The sequence below is a fragment of the Eublepharis macularius genome, chromosome 19 (genome assembly GCF_028583425.1).
Source record: "Eublepharis macularius isolate TG4126 chromosome 19, MPM_Emac_v1.0, whole genome shotgun sequence".
Lineage (NCBI taxonomy): Eukaryota > Metazoa > Chordata > Lepidosauria > Squamata > Eublepharidae > Eublepharis > Eublepharis macularius.
Genome location: NC_072808.1, coordinates 17166519 through 17182346, shown reverse-complemented (window position 1 = coordinate 17182346; position 15828 = coordinate 17166519). Strand labels below are relative to the sequence as shown.

The 15828-nt window shown below is 45.1% G+C and overlaps 1 protein-coding gene across 2 annotated transcripts in view; it reads right to left on the bottom strand.

The window, feature by feature from the left end:
* The window catches only part of KANK2 (KN motif and ankyrin repeat domains 2), a 98739-nt gene that overhangs the window by 15805 nt on the left and 67106 nt on the right, over positions 1-15828 (bottom strand). For both annotated transcript variants that reach the window (XM_055003271.1, XM_055003272.1), the window contains 3 exons: positions 8361-8483; positions 8173-8272; positions 7111-7347 (listed from right to left, as the gene is read on the bottom strand). In XM_055003271.1, the coding sequence (XP_054859246.1) occupies positions 7111-7347; positions 8173-8272; positions 8361-8483 (460 nt within the window). The remainder of the gene's footprint in view (positions 1-7110; positions 7348-8172; positions 8273-8360; positions 8484-15828) is intronic.

Here is a 15828-nt window from a genome sequence, read left to right as displayed (position 1 = left end):
TGCCTAGCAACCCCCCAAATGGCCATTGAGATCTCACAACATAGTCTTAAGAGATCTTGCTGGCAAGCCTTCCTTAAAGAAGCAGAAATTGCTTCTAAGATTTAGGTATTTTTAACCCTAAATTTAATGGTTTTCTGCAAATCTGTGCTTTCCCTGGGCTAAGAGTCTCTCTACACAAGACCTCTTATATGAGGATGCTCAAATGCAGGGAGAGACAATGCTGGCAGGAAATGTAGTTTAAAAAGACAGAACTGAATAACAACAACAACAACGACGACATTCAATTTATATACCGCCCTTCAGGACATCTTAATGCCCATTCAGAGCAGTTTACAAAGTATGTCATTATTATCCCCACAACAAAACACCCTGTGAGGAGGATGGGGCAGAGAGAGCTCCAGAGAATTGTGACTAGCCCAAGGTCCCCCAGCTGGCTTCAAGTGGAGGAGTGGGGAATCAAACCCGGCTCTCCAGATTAGAGTCCTGCACTCTTAACCACTACGCCAAACTGGCTCTGTCAATTTCAACTCTCTACAGGAGGGTAGTTTTAAGAGACAGAACTGACAGAGATCGCTTCTCAGAGGGTTTGTTAATTTCATCTTCACCTCCCTGAAGACTCTGTCAATTTCATCTCCCTTTCCGGGGGAAATGAGCCTGCAGCGAAGCAAGTGTGTGCTCCCCAGCCTCGTGTGATGATGTCACTTCCCGGAAGTGACATCATCACACTGCATAGGGCCGTGCACGCATGAGGAGAGTCCACAAGCACCAGGAAAGTAAGCTCTGCTCCCTCCCCCCTCCCCCGCTGGGAGGGTAAGGGGACCTGGCAACCCGAATTTATGCTGGTGATTAGTCTGACAACAATATGCTGCACATTTTCTGGTAAAGAAAACCAAATCCACAGACTACACATTTCCACAAATTGTACATATGCTGAATAATATCTGAGAATAGGACACTGAGAGATCTCTGTCTTTTGGTGCTACACCTCTGAAGATGCCAGCCACAGCTGCTGGCGAAACGTCAGGAACTACAATGCCAAGACCACGGCTATACAGCCCGGAAAACCCCCAACAACCATCAATATCTGAGTTTGTTATAAACACTATGGCTTGATTCTCCAGGTGCCGTTCGATCAGCACAACAACAATTCCTCCGGAAGAAGGGTATTTCCATTTGTGGAAGAGATCCATTTTGGCCAATCCAAGCATTGCTGCAGACTCCCACTTTGCCCCCCCCCCCATTCCTGGAGGTCCTCCGATCCACAAGAGCACAATTTTAGGGACACAGAAACTTGCAGTGCGTGGGGAAAGGATCGGGGAAGTGCTGTTTAGGATCCAAGCCTAGGTATTTGATGTCAAGGGGCTAGTAAATCCCTGACCAAAGAATTTATTACAAAAGCGAAGTACACTGAAGTTTTGCAAGAAAAAGGATAGCTGCGGCAAGAGTTCAGAGAATACTGTCCATTTTTCAGACACAGCTGTTCCAGATTAAGGGGGTAGTTTGGTGGCCAAGCAACTGTTTTATAGGCAAAAAATTCTGACCTTGGCACCTCCAAGTCAATGGATCTTTGCCAGCAGGGCTCAGAAGGATCAGTAGTTGAGATGCAGAAATCCCCAGCCAGTCAGAGTAAATGGTGACTGGGTGAGGCTAAAAGCAAGGCTGTAATCGTGTGTGCAGTCCTATGGAAGTAAATCCCATTACACCTAGTGGGATTTACTTCTGAGTAAATCCATACAATATGGTTAGACTGAACATCACGGAAGTTCCTTAGCAACCAAGTCAGAAAATCGGAAATCTGAGTTCAGTTTAAAAAAAAAGAAGTCTCTGTTCTTAATTTAATTAAGTGTAGGGCTCAGGGTTGGGAAATGCCTGGAGGTTTGGGGGCGGAGCCTGGAGAGGGAGGAGTCTGAGGAGAGGAGGAGTGGGGTATAATGCCAAAGTAGCCATTTCTTCCAGGAAACCTGATCTCTGTAATCTGGAGATCAGTTGTAATTCTGGGAGATCTCCAGCCACCACCTAGTGCCATCTAGTTACACATTATTTATGGCAAGAGACTAGTAGAAGCGGTTTGCCATTGCCCACATCTGCATAGTGGCCCTGGACTTCCTTAATTGTGTCCCATCCAATTATTAACCAAGCTGACCCTGCTTAGCTTCCAAGTTCAGGCTGTTTTGGGCCATGACCTACTCATAATACAAAACCAGGAGACCAGGGGACGATTTTATAGAGATGGCTGTGTACACTTTCTCTCTCTTTCCACCACCACCCCCAATCTTACCGACTGAGAGCCGAAACAGACATGGTGAGATGCTAGAGTTCAACTCGTGTTTCCTTACCTCAAGGTTTGTCGGGAAGTGTAGGTGTCCTTGCAGCTTAAAGTTTAACATTTACAGAGCGGCAGGGAGGGAAGTGCAGTGGGGCGCCTTTCCTCCCACTCGCACGGCCCAGAGCTACATAGCCCACTCGCACAGAGCGTTGCTGCACCCCCCCCCGCTCAGCCCCCCCAGAGTGACGTCAGGCTGCACAGCTTCGGGCGGGGGCCAGGCAAGCAAGGGGAGGGAGATGCAGCGATGTTCTGGGCACCTTTCCTCCTGCTCTCCTGGTGCAGCCTGGCATCGCTCTGTGGGGGCCAGGCCGGGCGGGGGGGAGGATATGAAGCAACGCTCCGTACGAGCAGGCTATGTAGCTCTGGGCTACGCGAGCGGGGTAAGGGGGAATGCAGCAATGCACCTGGAGAGCAGGAGGAAAGACGCCCCACGCCTGCACTTCCCTCCCTGCCGCTCTGTAAATGTTAAACTTTAAGCTGCAAGGACGCCTACACTTCTCGACAAACCTTGAGGTAAGGAAACACGAGTTGAACTCTAGTATCTTGTCACGTCTGTTTCGGCTCTGATAAATTACCAGGCAGAAAAGGCTGCTGAAGACAGAAGCAGCAGAGAAGCTTCCCTGCGAAGCACAGAAAAACCTCCACTGAAAATGAAGTAAATACAAGCCTCACACTGTGAAATGTTTAAAGTGCCCCATTTGTCATTTGTCTTAAAAGGCAGCAAACATTTAAAAACTGGCTTCCTTCCGATTCCCTCATTTATACGACAACACAAAACAACAAACAAACACACATCCTTCAACTCACTAATGGCAGAAACATAGGATTTGTCTACTGGAAACATATTCTGATGAGAAGGCTATTTCTATTTAACTACCCATATGAAATGGATTCTCAGCATCCTTTGAAACTGTTGGAAGAGGAGGACTCAGCGCTGTCCCTTTCCTCGGGTTTCAGAGGGGGACAAACCAAAGAGTTAGAAAGACAGAGAGGTCATGGCACTCTGTTTACTGTTTACTGCTCTGACTGTCCTTCGATATGTAGATTGCTATTTTCAGGATTTCCTCCTCTGACTTTCTCCCTCTCCCTCTTCCTGGCTTTCTTCCAGGCAACATCTTTCTCACATGAGCATCTTGGCAGCATGGATGCAGGCCTTGTCCTGCCATCCATGCTCATCCTTAGACTAGATAGGATCTGTCTTAGGATCTGTCTCTCCTCCTTTCCTATCAGAGTATGGCATTCCTACAATAAAGAACTCTTACTTCCTTTCTAAATATAAGCCAGTTTATGCTTTGTTATTTTCTCTCCTGCACACACACCAGCCAGCAGAACCAGCTCACAACCACTTATAATCATGCTTCCTCCGCTAAACGATAAACTCTGCTAACGGCCCAAACATAGAATTCTTTAATTAGGTTTCTGGGGACAACATACCATTTATTTATCAGAAACAGGTTGCAATTTCTGATGAACAGGCCATTCAACCCCACCAAAAAACCATCAAAAACACACACCTGACCAGCTTTGCCTACCAGTGGAATTTTGTGATAGCCAGTTTCTTTTACAGATGTTCTTACACTTGCCATTAGAAATGCCCTACAGCCTGGATCTAAGGAAACAATGCCTCTGAGCATATGCAGAGTGCCTTTTACATGTAACAGCAGTCATCTGCTGAATATTAACCACAAAGGAAAGGTTGTTTTCAGGGCATGGTGGGGTATAAGCTTTGTAATACCACAAAAGAGTGTAATCATTTCTCTGACTACATTTTTGTCCTAAGGAAAAAAGCCTATGAGCACATGCTAAATGTCTTTTCGCTGTGAAAGCATTCACTTAATGTGAAAGGTTGTAGTCATCTGAGCCATTTGCAACATACTCTCCATGGCAATGCAAACAGAAATTATTTATGATCACCCTTTTGCAGCATTGCTCACATTTGCCTCCTAGCTGCAAAAAAACTCACATAGAAATCTAGTTACTGAATAGCAAGATATTCTATAACTCTCCTATTATGTCTACCTGAAGATCTGAAACAGGGCACTGGCAAATCTTCAACCTACTTGACACTGTGAGCAAAGTGAATCCCAAAGACAGTGTTCCTGAAAACATGTAATAGCGTACTAAGGCTGCAATCCTAAGAACACTTTCTTGGCAGTAAGCCCCATTGAATAACATGGGGCTTCCGAGAAGATCTGCTTCGGATTGCTCCCACAGTCTTCCAAGCAGAAAGCGTCTGGTATTAAATTTAAATTGCAAACTCATTTTGCCTTTGAGCCACCTAAACATGCAACTTGATCATGGTGCTGCTTTAAATTTAACATGCAGATCATCAAGGGCAAGACGATGGATTCAATTGAACTTGTTAACATTCTCGGTAGAACTTTGTTGCAAAATCGGACAGGTAGCTGCTTTGAGTGCCATACCAGCCCCGGACTGGTAGCGACCCTGGACTTCCTTGGTGGCCTCCCATCTGAATACTCATCAGAACCACTCTTGCTTAGCTTCAGCAATCTGATGAGATCGGGCTAGCCTAGCCATTCAGGTTAGTAGGATCTCCTGTCCTACTGTCCCCCAAAGAAACTTGGAACAGCTTCCAGGGGCTTGAAGAGATGTACAGAACTTCTATGCAGGGCTTTTTTTCTGGGGAAAGAGGTGGTGGAACTCAGGACTGCACAATGACGTCACTTTGGGTCAGCTGGAACAAGGGGGGAGTTTTTTAAAGTTTAAATCGCCCTCGGCGAAAATGGTCACATGGCCAGTGGCCCCGCCCCCTGATCTCCAGACAGAGGGGAGTTTAGATTGCCCTCCGCGCCAGTGGTGTGGAGGGCAATCTAAACTCCCCTCTGTCTGGAGATCAGGGGGCGGGGCCACCGGCCATGTGACCATTTTCAAGAGGTGCCGGAACTCCGTTCCACCACGTTCCTGCTGAAAAAAAGCCCTACTCCTATGATTTCCACAGTGTGGAGTCTCCCCAGTTCCCTCCACCCCCTTCCCCTCTACCCAGTCTATATGTTCTTTGTTCCATCTCTTCTGACAGCCCAATTCTACCAAAATGTTAACAAACTACAGAGTCAAGAGTTGCAAACTAGGCTCACATTCTGTATGCATTGCATTATTTGTTCCAGGTGCATGGCTTAGTTTCTTTAGGATGGTGGAAGTGGAACATTATGTGTACAGGTCCCGAATATGACAGATGTGGCTTCTGTGCAGTCCTACAGTAGGGTACCGCACCAGTGCAGACCAGCGCGTGACTCCATAAAAGACCACGAGATGAACAACACTTACAGGTAGGTGTGTTAGAAGAGGAGCACTGAGCGCTGTCCCTTTTCTCAGGTTTCAGAGAGGGACAAACCAAAGAGTTAGAATGACAGAGAGGTCAGGGCATCTGTTTATTGCTCTGACTATCCTTTGATATGTAGACAGCTATTCTCAGGACATCCTCTGTCAGGGCCTGTCGCTGCCCCCGCTGGGCGGGGCACCGGCTGGGCTGGCCCTGACATCAGAGGGGCGCCAGGGACGCTGCAGGACCCTGCTCTGTGGAAGGAGAGGCGGTATACATCACCCTGACTCCCTCTCAATCCACTCTCTGGCCTGCTCAACCTTGCCTGCTTACACTGTGTCGTCCATCATCTCCTCCTCCCAGAACTCTCCTCCACGCCTCCACTCTCACACTGCTCTGTGCGCCACGCTCCACACCATCACTCCTTACTCACACCCACCACCCCAGAGCTCTTCCCAGCCAGCTTTTATAAGGCCATGTCTCACTACCCCGCCCTCCTTGCAGGTCCTGCCTGCCAGGCCACGCCCCTCTCTGGCCTCCTAGCATTGGACTGGGCTGTCTCAAGCTGTTGCAGCAGGGGTAGCTGGCTGGGCTGTCTGGATCAGTAACAGCTGCATCCCGTTGGCTGGCTGCCGGGCCTCTCTGGCTGAGCTGATTACTGAAGGTAGGCCCAGCTGTGGCCCCTTGGCTGGCTGCCCAGCTCTTCCCACAGAATACCTTCAGCAGCTCCACCTGAAGGGGCTGGTTTCTGAGCATCTCCTGAGCCAGGTTGCTGTCTTCAAACTGAGGTGGAGGCTGGGGTGTGGCTCTGAGCTGCTGTGGCTGCTTCTCCTCCTTGGCAGGTAAGGGCTCTGTTTGGGCTGCGGCTGGGCCCCTATTCTTCCTGCCTCTGCCCTCTCCCTCTGTCCTGCTCAGCCCTCTATCCTCTCCCTGGAGGGTGGGACTAGCTTGCCTCTCCCTGCCTCCTCTAGCTCTCTGGGGCCTTGGCCCTTTGCCCTCCTCCCCTGGTGTAGGCAGGTTCTGGCCCTGGCTGCTGGCTGAGCCGGCAAGACTGCTGTCTTCTGGTTGCCTCCCCCTGCTTCCTCCTGTCGAGGCTGGGGGCTGTGCCTCAGACCCCGGACATCCTCCTCTTCCTCCTCCTCTCCTTGGCTTTGTCACAGCCACCATCTCCCTTCTCTTCATCTTGGAATCATGGATGCAGGACTTGCCCTGCCCTCCATGTCCATCCTTAGATTAGATAGGTAGACAGGATCTATCTGTCCTCCTTTCTTATCAGACTATGGAGTTCCTATTATAAAGAACTCTTATTTCCTTTCTAAATATAAACAAGTGTGTGCTTTTGTTATTTTCTCCCCTGCACTCATACCAACCAGCAGAACCAGCTCACACCACCATAATCCCGCTTTCACTGTAAACAACAGACTCTGCTAATGGCCCCACTATGGAATCCTTTAATTATGTTTCTGGGGCCAACATATGATTTATTTATCAAAATGCAACTTACCCAGGATTGCTTGCTTGCTCCTTGGTGGCGCTTTTGGCCGCTGATATTTCCCTCCCCTCGGCAGAGACTCCCGGGTGAGACGTAGCTGGGGCTGCTGGAGGAGACGTTGGGGGCTCCGCTGCTGAGGCTACTGCTGCAAGGAGCCCATCGCTCGCCTCGTGGTATTCGCTCTCCGTGCTCTCATTGTCTGAGACATTCTCGGCCGTGCTGGAGTCTTCAGATGAGGAGGATTCGTACCTGAGATGGGTAACAGGAAGTGAAAAGCCCCCTCCCCAAAAGGCTCAAGAAACTAGTCCTAGATTCTACCCCAAGAGCAGAGGAGATAATTCAGGAGTGGCTTCGTGCCACCAAATCACTTCCGTGTGGAGGATTTCTCAGGTATTCCAATTTAGAACCCACCCACCCCCAAAGGGAATGGAGGATGAGGCACCAGGATGCAGTGAGGCAGAACTGCTGAGTAAAATTCCCACAAATCCTCATATTCCACACTCCAGGTTTAAGGGCCAAGCTGAAAACCTGGAGTGTCTGAAGCTGCTCCCTGAATGTAGCCTTAAGGTCACAATTCCATCATGCAGGGCTCATTTTGAGATGGAACGCGCAGGAACGCAGTTCCGGCAGTTCCCCAAAGAGGTCACATGACAGGTGCCCCCACCCACTTGACTCTCAGCCATTTGGGGGCCGTTTCAGCCTGGATTGGGGCCCAAACGGCCTCGATCGGGCCTCTGACGGGTGGTGGATCACTCTCCCGCTCCCCAGCGGTCCCTTTTTGGCCATTTTCAGCCCCTTTTTGCCATTTTGGGCCTAATTTCGGCCCTGAATGGCCAGGTTGGGGTCCAAAACAGTCAGGACAGGTGATGTCAGGGGGTGTGGCATATGCAAATCAGTTATGCTAATGACACACTTCCAGTGATGCCAAGAGGCGTGGCATGTGCGAATGAGTTATGCTAACGAGTTCCTCCAGCCCTTTTTCTACAAAATGACCCCTGCCATCATGGATGTAAGGAATGGACCGAAGAGGCCTCCCCGTTTGAGTACGATGCAGGAATGAAGGCTCTGCCATACCCGCCATTGACTCCCACCGACTGGACGCTCTTTTTGCTTCCCAGAAGCTCTGATGGCTCCTCCTCCTTCATGACTGACCGGCTCCCTGCTGTGAATGAAGCTAAGGGGAAACAGAGGAAAGGGGACCGCAGTCAGACGTTACCCCTGCATAAGATCCCCTGGCAGAATGTCCATCCCAGCCTCCTTACCTTGGTGCTCTCGTTCACGTAGTGCATCTAAGGGAGCCTCCTGGGAGAGACAGGGAGCCGCCTGCCCTTTATAGACGGAGTCAGGAGCCAGGGGCTCGGTTTCCTTTAATGAGCCCGGGGTCTCTGAAACGGGAGACAGGCAATGGCATCTATACTGGCTCCTTTGCATGACTTCACTCACCATCTGGGATGTCATGGCGCTTCCATGAAGTTGTCTGTCCTGGCTCGGCCGGTTGTTCTACACCCTCTATAGGGAAGATAGACCTATCCTCAACGTTGCCCATAGTTAACAGTGATCCGAAGTAAGGACTCTCACTGGACCGGTGTTGTTGGTGTGACAAATATGGTGGAGACTGCTGTCAAGTCATAGCTGACTTATGGTGACCCGTGGTGGGGTTTTCATGGCAAGAGACTGAGAGCCAAGCTACAAGAGACGAATTACATGAGGAGGAGCACGTGAAGGGAGTTGCAATGCTAGCCGGAAACTGTTTTAAAGAGATTGGAAGGCTTTGTCAATTTTCCCTCTCTACAAAGTCAAGGTGATAGCTGCTCAGAGGGTTTGTTAATTTCCTCTTTGCTTCCAGAAGGCTTTGTCAGTTTCATCTCCCCTTCTAAGAGGTGAAGAGGAAATAAACAAACCCTGCAAGGATCAGAGAGCCTGCAAAGATCACTCCTCAGAGGGTTTCTTAATTTCCTCTTTGCCTCCTAGAAGGGGAGGTGAAACTGACAGAGCCTTTTTCAGGCAAAGAGGAAATTAAGAAACCCTCTGAGCAGCCATCTCCCTAGCTCTGTAGAGAGGGGAAATTGACAAAGCCTTCCAATCGCTCTTAAAACTCAGCGTCCTGGCTAACATTGCAACTCCACGTGCTCCTCCTCGTGTAATTCGTCTCTTGTAACTTAGCTTTAACAGAGGTGGCTTCCCATTGCCTGCCTCTGCAACCTTGGTCTTCACTGGAGTCTCCCATCCAATTACTAACCAAGGCAGACCCTGCTTAGCTTCCGTGAACTGATGAGATCAGGCTCACTCGAGCTATCCAGGTCAGGGCCCCCATACCACACCCAGAAACCAAGTTCTAGGCAGCCCATACCAAGATGACTAGCAATATTAAGCACACATCTAGTTTCCAGTCCCAGCCAGGAGAGAAGAGTCAAGACAGATGGCTGCGTCCCATTGGGCTTAGGCCATCTCCTAAAGTGAGAGGGCGTTTTCTACATATTTTTTGAGGGTCAAGATATCTCATAACTGACGCTTGCCTTCCTTCATCTCATTCTGGGAACATCAAAGGCTATTTTAAGAGTAGTGCCTGCTATAACCAGCTGGTAAAAAATCAGCATCTTAAATATACAAAAACCTTTTTTTTTTTTTTTTTGAAAAATTTTTTATTGGGTTAGAGCATTATTATTTTTACATTACATTCAATTTTCCCCTAATTTTTCGTTTCTAACCCCCTCCCTTTCCCCCCCTTTTGTTGACTTCCAACAGCTTTCCCACCCTCTGTCCCTTTTCCCTTACTTCTATAGAATTCATCTGTCTAAAACAAATATACATTCTCCATTATATTAAGCAGTACATCTTTAACTCCTTTACTTATTATACACCCAAACCGTACGTCTTTAGATAACCAATTTATCCCATTTTCCAGTTTTGAATATTTCTATATATCATAAACCTATACATCGTAAACCATAAAAATTTCCCACATTTAAATCAAACAATTTGATTTATTCTCTATATATTACTCATTTCATCTTTTTGTGGTAATTCTATCTAACTTATCACATAATCAATCAATTTAACTCTTCTATGCATTCAGTTTGGTGCATATAAATCTTATCAGAGAAAGAAAATATTGTTAGTTACTCAATCCTCATGTTTAAACCTTATCATTAATTATTCTCTATCAGTATTCTATCACTTAATCTTTACATATCTATATATATCTCGATCAATTAATCTAACTGCTTATAAATTCACATTTCTCTTCCTCCCCCGGTAAAGTCACCCCTCTCTTTTATACTTTTATTATACTTCAGTAGTTCTCAAACTGCCACAGTTTTCCTCCCACCTCCCATTTCTTCTCCAGATATTGTTTCAGCTTCTCCCAGTCTGTGTTAAACTGCCCTGAGTCCAGATCTCTCAGTTTTCTTGTCATCTTGTCCATTTCAGCCATGTACAGCAATTTGTAGATCCAATCTTCAATAGTTGGCACTTCTTGTACTTTCCATTTCTGCGCATACAAAAGTCTAGCTGCTGCAGTCATATAAAATATCATCGTCCTATGATGGGCTGGAATTCCCTCCATTCCCAAGTTTAGCAGCAGGAGTTCTGGGTTCTTATTTATTTGAAACTGTAAAATTTCACTCATTTCTCTTATTATTTCCCCCCAGAACTGCCTAGCTACCTCACACGACCACCACATATGATAGAGGGAGCCCTCATGTTTCTTACATTTCCAGCATTTGTTAGATGTATTCAAATTCCCTAGCGCAATCTTCTTTGGTGTCATGTACCAACGATAGATCATTTTGAAAATGTTCTCTTTAATATTAATACATGTCGTTGTCTTCATTGTAGTTTTCCACAAGTATTCCCATGCCTCCATTGTTATTTCTTTATTAAAGTTTATAGCCCATTTCACCATCTGTGTTTTAACTATCTCATCCTCAGTATGCCATTTCAACAGTACTTGATATACCTTGGATATTCTTTTCTTGTCTTCTTTAAGAAGGGTCTGCTCTAGTTCCGAGTTCTCTGTTCGTATGCCCCCTTTTGCAAAGTCCGAGTTGTATAAGTCTCTAATCTGTCTATACTGAAACCAATCATAGTTAGGTGATAGTTCCTCTTGTGTCTTTATTCTAAGTTTAGATACTTCAATCTTAGTTATTTCTTTGTACGTTAAACATTGTTGTTCATTATCCACAGCTCTCGGATCTATCACCTCATATGGAACCACCCACAAGGGGGTTCCTTCTTGTAAGTAAGTTCTGTACTTCTTCCAGATTGTATATAGACTTCTCCTTACAAAATGATGCAGGAACATCGAGTTGACCTTTACTTTGTCATGCCATAGGTATGCGTGCCATCCAAAAATTTTTTTATATCCCTCTAGGGCTAATAGTTTCTTATTCTTTAATGTCATCCAGTCTTTTAGCCAAACTAGGCAGATTGCATCATGGTAAAGTCTCAGATTGGGCAGTTGCATTCCGCCTCTCTCCTTTGCATCTTGTAGAACTTTTACTTTCACTCGAGGCTTCTTGCCTGCCCAAACAAAATCTGATATTTTCCTCTGCCATTTTTCAAATTGTTTAGAGTCTCTGATGATTGGTATTGTCTGTAACAAAAACATTACTCTTGGTAACACGTTCATCTTAACTGCTGCAATCCTGCCCAACCATGACAAATTCAGTCTATTCCACTTGATCAAGTCTCTCTCTATCTGAATCCATAATTTTTCATAATTATTCTTGAACAAATCTATATTTTTTGTAGTCAGCTCAACTCCCAAATATTTCACTTTACTAGTTACTTCACAGTCCGTTGTTTCCATTAACAATTGTTGTTTCTGCTTAGTCATGTTTTTACATAGTATCTTTGACTTCTTTTTGTTAATGAAGAAACCTGCCAAATCACCAAACTCCTTGATCTTATCTATCACTTTTGGCATGTTCTCCAATGGATCTTCTACAATTAACATTATGTCATCTGCAAATGCTCTAACCTTGTATGAATAGTCCTTTATTTTTATTCCTCGTATTTCCTCATCTTGTCGTATTTGTATCATCAGAATCTCCAATACTAAAATGAACAACAATGGAGATAACGGGCAACCTTGTCTTGTTCCTTTACTAATCGTCAATTTCTTGGTCAATTCATCATTCACTACAATTGCTGCAGTCTGGTCTCTATAAATTTCTTTAATTGCTCTGATGAATCTTTCTCCCAATTGTAGCTTTTCCATAGTGGCAAACAAAAAGTCCCAGTTTAAATTGTCAAACGTTTTTTCAGCGTCTACAAAGAAGAAACCAACCTCTTTATCACAACGCTTGTCATAGTATTCAATAGCATTGATCACTGTCCTTAAATTGTCTCTTATTTGTCTGTCCGGCAAAAAGCCTGCTTGTTCTTCCTCTATGACTTCCGAGAGCCACCCCTTCAGTCTCTCCGCCAATATCTTCGCAAAAATTTTGTAATCATTGTTAAGTAATGATATAGGCCTGTAATTTTTCACGTTAGTCAGATCTTGGCCCTCTTTTGGGATCAATGATATATTCGCTTCGCTCCAAGTGTCTGGAATTCTTTGATCCCTGAAAACTCCGTTCATCACCTCTTTTAGGAATGGTGCCAGTTCATTGGCCATTGTCTTATAAAATTTAGCCGTAAGTCCATCTGGCCCTGGCGCCTTTCCTAGATTTGCGGATTGTATTGCCTTACTTATTTCTTCATCAGTTACTTCACTGTTCAACTTGTTTCTCCAAGCTTCCGAAATCTCTGGAAGTTTAGTTTTCTCCAAATATGATGCTATTGATTCTTTGGTTACTTCTTTTTTATTATACAGCTTCGCATAGAATTTATAGAAGGCTCTACTAATGGTAGTCTGCTCCAGGTACGTTTTATTTTCTTCACAGATTTTATTTATTATTTTCTTTTCCCTTTTCTTCTTCAATTGCCATGCCAAATATTTCCCAGGTTTATTAGCACCCTCAAAGGCTTTTTGGTTCAGTCTTTTAAGATTCCACTCCAATTCTTTATTACTCATTGCTGTTAACTGTTCTTGAAGAATTTTGATTTCCTGATGTATTTTCTTTTTCCCTGGTCTCTTTTTTAACTGTGCTTCTTTGGCCTTTATTTTCTCCTCAATCTCTTGTCTCTTCTCCTCTTTCTTTTTCCTTGCTCTGCCATTTAAGTCCATTAGTATGCCCCTTACAACCGCCTTGTACGCGTCCCAAACTTTACTGGTTGGTACTTCTTTATTCACGTTGTATTGTATAAAAAACTTAGTCTCTCTTCTCAATGTTTCCATATTCTCACTTTCCTGTAACAAGTCCTCATTTATTCTCCAGGCTTTCCTTTTTCTCCTTTTTCCAAATTTCCACATAATTGGGTTGTGATCTGAGCCTACCATCGGCATTATTTCTACCTCCTTAGTCCATAACGCTAAGTCCTTTGAGGCCCAGATCATATCAATTCTTGATAATGTAAGATGCCTTGCAGAATAAAAAGTAAACTGTCTGGTTTTAGGATATTCTCTCCTCCATACGTCTTCGAGAGTCTCTTGTTGAATCAACTCAAAAAAAAGCTTTGGCAATAGTCCTCTTTTCTTTTGTGCTTTTGTAGTCTTTTTGTCTAGTTCCAAATCTGTCACTCCATTGAAATCTCCAGCAAGAATTATCTGGTCATATACAAGATCGTCTAGGTGCTTCCTTAAGTCCTCAAAGAAGCTTTCCTTTGCACCGTTAGGTGCATAAAGTCCGACTACCAACACTCTCTTTAAGTTCCAATTACATTCCACTGCTACAAATCTAGCTTCCACATCTCTCATAACAAGTTTTGGCTGCAGCTCCTCTTTTATATACAACACCACTCCTCTTTTTTTCTTGTTGGAAGCCGCTACAAATTCTTTGCCCAATTTTCCAGATTTTAAATATTTTACATCCTGTTTTCTAATATGGGTCTCCTGCAAACAAACAATATCACATTTTTGTTTTAATAGCCAATGAAAAATATTTTTTCTCTTATTCGGTGAGTTTAGTCCATTTACATTCCAAGATAATACTTTACACTCCATATTCATGGTTTTGTTGGTAAGTCTTTTTCATTGTCCTTGATAAATCTCTCCATCTCCCGCTCAGATCTGATGCGTTTTTTTGCCCCTCCAAACTCAAAGGACACTCCTTCCGGTAACTCCCATCTGTATCTGATATTCATGTCCTTCAAAGTCTGAATTAGCACTCTATATTTTTTCCTGTCCAATAACACTGATCTGGGCAGTTCCTTCATTATAATAATCGTCTTGCCATCAATCTCCAATGGATCTTGAAATTGTTTTGTCACAATCCTCTCTTTCATATTTCTAGTTGTAAACTGCACAATCACATCCCTTGGTAGTTTCCTCTGGGTTGCAATTCTCGAGTTCACACGATACGCCACATCTAGGATAGCCACAATTTCCTCCTCCTCCTTCCCCAGGTAATCAGCCAACACCTCAGTCATCTGTTCTTGCGCTGACTTCCCTTCCACTTCTGGCAGACCACGAAAACGAAGCTGCTTCTCCATGTGTTTAGTTTCTGCAACTGACATCCTCCCCTTCACCAGCCTCATCTCTGTTTGTTGCGTGTCTATTAAATTCTCCATCGCGTCTTCTACTGTTTTAACTCTCTGCTGCGTTCCTTGTAATTCACTGCTAATCGTTTCCACGCCTTTTTTCACTTCTGACAGCTCCGACTTTACTGTCTGTGTAACTTCCTTGACCTCTTTAATAAGCTCCAATTTCGTGTCCTTAAGTTCTTTCATCATGTCTATAAGTTTTTTGTCCAAATTTTCTATTGCCGATTGCCACTCTTTTTTCGACATCGTGGGGCTTGCTTTAGCTCGCTCCCACGAATCTGCTCTCTTCCTCAGCTCCGTGGCGTATAATTAAACGTTTTCCTTTTTTTTAAATGTCCCAATCTTTGCCAAAATTAATTTTTTATATCCAAAATGTCGGGCGTCTTTTCTCTATGGTTTCTCTATGTTATTGTAATCCAAGATGGCCTACTTCCTCTTCCGCTGAAGCCACGACCCTTCCACTTTCAAAGATGGCGATTCCCCACTTCCTGTCCTTTGGCAAGGGCCGCTTCCCTCCAGCCACTCTATTGTTGTTACGCACTTCCTGTCTCCCGTCTTCCCACAGCAGGTCTCGCGATGGTGTCTTTTTCCCACAGCTCCAAAACCACAGGTATTCAAAACAATAGTCCGATTTTTGTAATAACTTCTTTAAACTTAGTCTCTTTTAAAATACAACTCCTGCCGAGTCTTCACCTCCTTTTCACTAGTCTGTTGCAGTTTAAAAATCTACTTTCTTTCCTCTCTGTTTTTGTCAATCTGTCCCGTTTCAAGAGATAGCGATCTTTACCTTCTCTTCAACTTTCTCGGGTTGTAATCGCTGTTTCGATCTTAAATTCTCCTCTCGACTTCCCTCCCCGATCGAAGCTTGGGTATGTAGGTCTTATGCCAGCCGAATTGGCCCCAAAATTGCCGCAGAGATTATAGCCGACCTGTCGCAAGGTGGGACCTCAAGGATCGGGGGGGAGACTCCTTGTGTAGAGCCCCCCCTCGTCCGAGATCTAGCTCACCCTAGGGTCTTGAGCGTTCTTTGCCTGCTCTCCGCCTGAGAGCAGTCGGCCGCGGGTTATTTTCACCCCTCCGGCCGGTTAAAACGGCAATCCGGTCAGCTCCACAAATGGAGCTGCGTTAGACCTCCATGAATCC